Source organism: Eretmochelys imbricata, chromosome 2 (assembly GCF_965152235.1).
Source record: "Eretmochelys imbricata isolate rEreImb1 chromosome 2, rEreImb1.hap1, whole genome shotgun sequence".
Taxonomy (NCBI): domain Eukaryota; kingdom Metazoa; phylum Chordata; order Testudines; family Cheloniidae; genus Eretmochelys; species Eretmochelys imbricata.
The window spans coordinates 234,733,267-234,741,850 of NC_135573.1; the positions used below are offsets into that span (position 1 = coordinate 234,733,267).

At 37.9% G+C, this 8,584-nt stretch overlaps 1 protein-coding gene across 2 annotated transcripts; it reads left to right on the forward strand.

Moving 5' to 3' along the window:
• The first annotated feature begins 225 nt into the window (after nucleotides 1-225).
• On the forward strand, nucleotides 226-7,594 carry THNSL1 (threonine synthase like 1). Of its 2 annotated transcripts, none has more exons than XM_077808220.1 (3): nucleotides 226-350; nucleotides 926-1,274; nucleotides 5,245-7,594. In XM_077808220.1, exon 3 carries the CDS (start codon nucleotides 5,292-5,294, stop codon nucleotides 7,509-7,511), a length of 2,220 nt encoding a protein of 739 aa, XP_077664346.1. In that variant the 5' UTR covers nucleotides 226-350; nucleotides 926-1,274; nucleotides 5,245-5,291; the 3' UTR covers nucleotides 7,512-7,594. The 2 variants fall into 2 exon arrangements, with proteins under 2 accessions (XP_077664346.1, XP_077664345.1); XM_077808219.1 differs by having other exon boundaries at nucleotides 1,227-1,274.
• The last annotated feature ends 990 nt before the right edge of the window (nucleotides 7,595-8,584 follow it).

Here is an 8,584-nt window from a genome sequence, read left to right on the forward strand (position 1 = left end):
ACCTCATTTCCGTCTCTCTGAGCCCGCCAGCAAGTTAGGGACGGTACTCAACACTAAGAATGGGAAGATGGATGCTGCGCAAGCGCACTATGCTGAGCAGGGTGGGAGTGCCCCGGTGGCTGCGCAGGCGCACGAGCGCTGACGTAGGACGGATGCTGAGAAATGATTGCTCACGAGCTGTTGTTGCCCTGCGTTGGGAGGCGCATGCGCACCCCGGAGCTGGTTGGTGCGGTGCCGAGGGGGACCAAATTCCAAGTTGGCACGGGAGGATGGGCTGTTGAATCTCACGTTGCTCTGCTTGCGGTGCGGTTAATGTCTGGGTTCTGAACCTCCCTCCCGGCCTCTCCCGGGTACGTTTGACTCTCAGTGACTCATTTTAGGACCTATACTGAGTTACGGGGGTTCTGCCCGTCTTCGAAGGGCGTTGCAGTGATGAGGCAGCCGTATCCCTCCGCCCCTTGAGGGGTCCCTATGGCCGCGCGGGGTCAGCCGTATCCCTCCGGCCCTTGAGGTGTTCCTATAGCCGCGCGCGGTCAGCCGTATCCCTCCGCCCCTTGTGGGGTCCCCATTGCAGTGAGGGGGCAGCTGTATCTCCACCATCCCCCTGAGGGGGAGGTCCCCATTGCTGCGGGGCAGCTGCCTTTTCTCCCCATCAGGCCTAAAATGAAGTGCTCAATATCTCATTGTTCATTATAAATTCAATTTCATAGTAATAACAGAGAAAATGTTGGTAGGCCTGGTTGAAGAAGTTAGGTCTATATACTCTAATTTTCCTCTGAAACATAGTTTGTTTCTTGTAGTATATTGAAAAACAAAAATACCCCTAAGTGGAGCCTGGAATCTATGTTGTATCAATTTTCTGCTTTTTTCTCAGGGAAGATGATAAAACCATTCTGAGTTACATTCCCTCTTTTTTTCTTTACAGCTCCCTTCCACATCTATTGACATTTTGTAATGGATCTTTCTTTAGAATATGAAAAGCTCCTCAGCGCAGGGACCTCATCCTTTTATGTGTCACTGTAAAACATCACATAAACCTGTAGTGGTATATATAATTACATACAACAAAATTAAGTTAAGAGAAAATTAAGGTTGCAACATCAAGTATTCAGAAGTTAGCAAGTGCCAGAATTAAGGTTGTCTGTGCATCCTTAATTCGGCCCTCTTGTGTGTATGCATTGTGATATCGTCTTTAATTTCTTGATCATGTATTGTTTTTTCCACAGGACTCCAGCCTCATTCAATGTACAGGATGAATGGTGCTCATTGAATAGGTAGCTATTCAATATTTGGTTGTATTCTGACCATTCAGTGTATGACCCCATGGCTTATATACTGCACACCCTTCATAGCCTGCTCTGAACATATTTCTTAATTTTTTCATGGGCTTTGTTATGGTGCTCTTCAGTTTAGTATCTGAGGTCCGAAACCTAAGGTATTTAGGTGCCTAACTCACATTGAAATCAGTAGGAGTTACGCACTTAAATACCTTTAAGGATCTGGGCCTGAGTCTTCTCAAACATTGATAAATTTATCTTCACAACTCCATGGTTAGGTAAGATGGTGGTATTATGCCCATTTTACAGATGAAGAACTGAAGCAAGCAGAGATTAAGGTCAAAAGTGTCTTCCACCAGTGAGTGCCCAATTTGAGACATCTAAGTCTTGATTTTTTTCAGAGTATTTAGCATTCTATAGCACTTTGTTTGCTCAGAGCAGAATTCCCATTGAATTCAGTTGCAGTTATGTGTTCAGCACTTCTGCAAATCAGGTACCAGTATCTCAAGTTACGCACTAAAAAAATGAGGAAAAACAATCAATAGATTCCAAGGCCAGAAGGGACCATTATGATTATTTAGTCTGACCTCCTGTATAACACAGGCCATAGAACTTCCTCAAAATAATTCCTCAAACGTATCTTTTAGCAAAACATCTAATCTTGATTTAAAAATTTCCCATGATGGAGAATGCATGTGACCCTTGGTAAATTGTTCCATTAGCTAATTCCATTAGCTAATTTTATCACTGATAAAAAGTTACACCTTGTTTCCTGTCTGAATTTGTCTAGCTTCCACTTCTAGCCATTGGATATCTTTTTTGATTGAGGAGATCATTCTCAAATATTTGTTCTCCATGTACATTCTTGTAGACTATAATCAAGTCATCCCTTAACCTTTTTTAAAATAATTAACTTCAAATCAAACATCCAGATGTGGTATTTAGGAATTCTACATTGGGTTGTTTATTCATTTGTTCTCATTGAGGACTAGTGGCTTGCATGTTTTTGAAAAATGGGGATGATTAATTTTTGAGTGATACACTACACCCTCGAGGACTTCCTCTGGGAGCCAGCTGAATTTTGCTGTATTCTTTGGGTGAGTACATAAAATCAGCTGACTCCATCAGGGCCAGTGAATGCCACCCAGGATTTGAACTCTAGGCTCTTATAAACTCTGCAAGATAGAGACAGCCACCAGGACGAAGGATCTCTTTGATTCTATAGAGCTAATACATTTTACAGGCTCCTCATTCCTGTGGCTCTTTGTGTTGTTATCTGTCTTCCATGCTCATTGTAACTGATACACATTTTTATATCTAATCCACAACAATGAATCTCCAAACATTTACTACTGTCTACTATTCACTATATGTCACAAAGTCAAAGCAGCTGTCTGCAACATATTTAAAACTCTTCCATCTGCTCATCTCTGTATCGAATAGTGGGTTTAAATAAAATAAAATAAACCCCTACACTTAATTTTATTTCTCTGTGGAAGTCTGTAGTGTTGTCATCTGCCTACAACAGGTACCAACTCAGACCTCATCCTGTCTACAAATACTAGGCGTAGATCAGAGTATCTCATTCTGTAAAACAGCAGTGTATGCTATGCAACTTTGCCTGTTGTGTATGAAGGACAGTGGGGAGTTGTATGCATGCAGTGTATTGCTTTTTAATTGTTAATTATTTTAAAATGTGAAAAGTAGTTTTAATATTTATTATCGCCTCAAAATGGCTGATTCACAGTTTGTGATAGGTTATAAGACCAGAAATAAACTTGTTTGTGTAAATTTTATTTTTGAATTTCTAGAGTTTCAAATGTTAGAGTTTTTTAATTTTTTCAGGTACAGCATTTTAGTATGTTTGCTTCCTGATTTTGTAATTTGTTATTACCATCTTAACTGTCTTCATGAAGTCTTTGTTCAGGACTAGAATTTATTACTATATCTATTTCCCCATATTATTAGTTAGTAATAGTAAAGCATCGTATCATCATTAATTTTCAGACTACTAATTTTTGTGCCTTTGCATAATCTAGAATGCCAGAAGATTTCAGAAGTGTTTAAATATAATGTTATTAAGCGAGTAGGCAGAATACTGGCACCCAGACCAAATCCTTAAAATCTAATTATTAGGAACAGCGGGGTCTAATTTTGCTTTTGAGTCAAGAAATCTGTGCAAAAACCTTCCAAAAAACCACAGCTGAACCCACCTATCCTGTGCCAGCACAGTGGGTTTTTTAGCAATTAAAAGTTAATATTTTAAACTATTGCTATTTTTGTTTTATGTAGGTTTGAGAATTTTTTGTTTTTATGGCTTTTACTGTAACTGTGTACAGGTTATGGATAACTTTTAAAAATGTGATCCTGAGTTAAGTTAGTTAAATTTTTGGCCTGGAAAATAAACACTGGTCATTTTGTAGTTACTTTTTAAAATATTCTTGGCAGTTTTAATGTTGCTATCCCAAACATAATCAATGATATAGCAATTGTAAATACCCAGTATGGCCACTGTCTTGCATGGCAGGAATGACCTTAAAAAGTCATTAATAACCATCAATATGTAAATGATTATTTTTTAGATTCATTATAGATTAATTTCCCAAAGAAACTGTGACAACCCTGTTTATTTTAAATAATAATTTTTAGCTAATATCCATTAGCAAATAACAGTAACAGAGCAGCAGGTTTTTTTATGTATAAAATGGAAAGAGGCTCGGTAAGGCTTTTGTGCAGTTTTGTGGTTATCATTTCCTCTTGTGTGAAGATTTTGACTATCTCTAAACATCACACAGAATTTCTGCTCTGCAATTCATGTTGACACTCGCACTGATTTCCCAAAACAAGCAAAATAGGATGCTGCTATTGAGAACAGCTTGATTTATCAGTATTTATCTCTCACACCAAGGTTATTCTGAGAGTAAAGTCACTTCTGTGACATCCACTTCACTCTATTTTCTTTCTTTAATTCTGTTCAATCTACATCAAATGTAAAAACAAATATGATTTCACCCTAGGAATACTTGAGATACTGTTTGATCAGTATCATGTCTACCTAGAAAGGAATTGGATGAGCTAGAGCCAGAATTCCTACAGCAGGTTCATGAGTTTACTGAGTTTAAATGGGTTGTGTAGCATTCCCTACTTTGTTGTCTTAAAGAACAAAACAAAACCCCAAACATGTACATGTAGGGCAAATATTTTATAACACATTTTTAGGTTGTGTAAAGATAAACATTTAGTCTGCCTTCATTGTCTGTAAGGGGCTGTGTGTGTTTAAAAATAAATCTATGCTATTAAGGAAACAATTGTTGAATATTTATATACTAACAAGTAGGAATAATAAACGTGTTAGTATATATTTCAACATTATAGCATTAGGTTTTGAGGGCGGTTTTAACAGCCAACTATTCTTATTTATCCTGAGGATATCGGCCTCAAAAGTTAATATTGAGTGTGCATCCAACACCTACCATTTTTGCAATTAATTGTGAGTAGTTCAGCGTACAACCCTTAGCTGAGCCTACTGACAGAGATAGGGCACACAGAAAGAGACTCATTCCTCTATGTTGTGTACTACAGATCCTCTTCCTTTTGGGACAGCGACAAAAAGACATCAGATCTGAGAAATTGAGTTTTGGGTGTCTGGTAACATCTTTAGAAATCCTGCAAAATTTCAACATTTAAAAAAAAATAAACTAAATTTTGTATGCAGGTGTAGTATGAGGGGAAATTATTTTCTAAAATCTTGCATAACTGAAAGATTTGTCACTAAAAGTGAGATGGTACTCTGTAAAAGGTCAGGATGTATTTTTTCACTGATAAATATTTACCCCTGTGGCATTATGAGAGACACTCTCATAATTAGCTTTGTATTCTAAGGGACTGATTTTTTTAATTTCACATCTCCAAGGTTTTTTAGGTATGTTTCTATGAATTACTAATTACTTTTTTTTCCTCTTTATAGTATTTAAGTTACTTGTCAAGTTAGCTTGAAAAAGCAGTGGAAAGAAGATGTTTCATGTTGTTCGGTATCAGCATCTAAAATTAACCCAGAACATTGGTTTTAGTGTACATCTAAAGTTGATTTTTCCAAGAACTCTTGCATTTGTACAACTGTGGAAGTCATGGCTCTCAACTCTCTCTCTTGTTGGAGACCAGAATATTGTCCTGATGGGACCTCCTGGAGCTGGGAAGACAACAGTTGGGAGAATAGTAGGTCACAAACTCGGCTGTCGTGTCATAGATGTGGATGATGATGTCCTTGAAACAACCTGGAATATGAGTGTGTCAGAAAAATTGCAGGATGTTGGTAGTCGGCAATTTATAGAAGAGGAAGGAAAAGCCCTGTTAAAGTTTTCAGCATCTGGAAGTGTAATTTCCCTTTCTGGGTCGAATCCAATGCATGCTGCCAGCATGCAGCATGTGAAGAAAAATGGGATTGTTGTGTATCTGGATGTACCCACAAGAGACATAATAGATAGGCTGGAATTAATGAAAGTGGATCGTATTGTGGGGCAGGATTCTGGAATTTCTATGAGAGACATACTTCAGTTTAGGAAGCAGTTTTATAAAAAATGGTATGATATTCGTGTTCTTTGTGAAGGTGGACTTACAGCAGAGGTTGTAGCAGATAAAGTACTTGATGCAGTTAAGAGATATCAAGACTCAGAATCAGAAACTTTTATTTCAACCAGACATATAAGGTCTGAAATGTGTGAGCAAAAAGGCTCTGTTAAATATTTCACTGAAGCTGTTGTTGAGGGCCTGGCATCTGATGGTGGACTCTTTGTTCCTGAGAAGGGGCTTCCAACATTCACTGCTGGAGAATGGCAAAGCTTAGTAGAAGCAACTTACGTTGAAAGAGCTCAGGTTATATTGGAAAGATTTATACATCCTGCTGATATACCTGCTTTCAAGCTGGGAGAAATTGTTGAGATTGCTTATGGAGAAAACTTTACTTGTTCTAAAATTGCCCCTCTTAGGTATCTGACAGGCAACCAGTTTCTCCTTGAGTTGTTTCATGGACCAACAGCCTCATTTAAGGATTTGGCGTTACAGTTGATGCCTCATCTATTTGCATACTGTGTTCCCAAAAGATGCAATTATTTGGTCCTAGTAGCTACTTCTGGAGACACAGGGAGTGCTGTCCTAGATGGTTTTAGTCGTCTTAGTGATACTGACAAACAAAGGATTGCTGTGGTCACTTTCTTTCCTGAGGATGGAGTAAGCCAGATTCAGAAATCACAGATGATTGGCTGCCAAAGAGAAAATGGGTGGTCAGTGGGGGTCAAATCTGATTTTGATTTTTGCCAGACAGCTATAAAAAAAATATTTACCAATTCTGATTATTCTGGCTTTCTTACTGTAGAATATGGAACAGCTTTAAGTGCAGCAAATTCTATAAACTGGGCTCGACTACTTCCCCAAGTTATTTATCATGCCTCTGCCTACCTTGACCTTGTTAATCAAGATATTATTACTTTTGGAAGCCCAATAGATGTGTGTATTCCTACAGGAAACTTTGGCAACATATTAGCTGCATTATATGCAAAAAGGATGGGAATCCCTATCAGAAAATGTATTTGTGCATCCAATGGAAATAATGTTTTGACCGATTTCATAAGAACAGGTCTTTATGATTTAAGGGGAAGAAGATTAATGCAGACTTCATCACCAGCAATAGATATTTTGAAATCTTCCAACCTTGAACGACATTTGCACCTGATTGCTAGTGGTGATGGACAGCTGGTGACACAATTATTTAGTGAGCTGGAAAAGCAATGTCACTTTCAGTTGCAGAAAGATCTACTTGAGAAGCTTCAGCAAGACTTGGTGGCTGGGTGGTGCTCTGAGGAGGACTGTCTTGCTGCTATCCACTCTGTATACAGTACTACAGGGTATATTTTGGACACGCACACGGCTATTGCTAAAGTAGTTGCAGATCGATTACAGGATAGAACATGTCCAGTTATCATTTCATCTACAGCTCATTATTCCAAGTTTGCACCTGCTATCCTGCGGGCTTTGAGGATTGCAGAAATAAAACAAAATCCTTTAAGTCAGCTTCACTTGCTGAGTTCTTACAGTCCTTTGCCTCCAGTCCATAGGGGCCTGTTAAAGACATTGAAAGAGAACGAAAAGCAGAAACATCAGATCTGTGCTGCTGATGTGAATGTCATGATGGCACATATAGAAACTGTAATACAAAATAAGTTTATGAAAGTTTTCTAAGTAAATTTACTTGGTGTTTATTATATCAATTTAAATATTTTCTTCACTAAAAAGTCATGTTTTAATAAATGCATAGTACACAAGGTCTTTAGCAAGTTTATATTCTGAGTATACTTTCTCATTTTCATGTTCAGCTAAAACATTTTAACATTGATTTTAAAATTTTTTGCATGCATGTGAGAATTCTAATTCGGGTGAACGGTTCTTGTTTGAAAGCCCAAGAGACCGAGGGGCTCTTTTACAGAAAAAGTGCAGTAGTGCACGCTTCCCCACAAAACCCTGGCAGTGTGCCTCAATCCTGACTTGAGAGCGAACACTTCTAAGGTGAAAGAATAATCCTATCTGAAACTGCTAACAAGTGCTACAGTTGTGTTGTTGTGTATGTGGTATGTGCTGTGAATACTTTCCACTGGAAATTTAGCTAAACATTAATCTCACATGGGGCATTGAAAAGCCTTCAGGTGTAGTAACAGCTTTCATCTTCTCTTCATCTGGGATATATTTAAACTGGAATCCTTGAGTTAAATTACCTATATCTTATTATCCACACAGTCCTACAATATTTTAATATGCTCTCTCTGTATATATTGTTTTTGTATTGACTATGTAATCACATATTCTTGTTCAGTGTCAAAACATTTTTTTTGTCTTGCCATAGGGGACAGTATTTTTCCTTAACCTCCAGCCTGTATGTTTTATTATCACCTTTTAAAGCATATTTCTTCCCTGAATGTGCTTGCAACTTCCATTAGCCTCTGCTGAGGCTTTTCTATTTGAGCTCACAAGTTTATTGCACCATCTTACCAAATAGTAGAAGATAGTAATATCAGAAGCCTTCTTGAATAAGTGTAAATTAAAATATTCAATTGTTGAATTCCCATCCTTTTTCTCAAATTTTATGTTTGTGTTCAGGGACACCCCCCCCCCCCAAGCTTCTGGGGATATTCAAAATTACTTTTATTTTTATGTCCTCTGTAATTTTCTCCCCTTGATTTTTGAGTGGTTTTTGTGTATCTGAGAAGCCACAGATAACGATTAGCCGAAGATTGAGGCAAATTTTCTTTTTTTTTTTT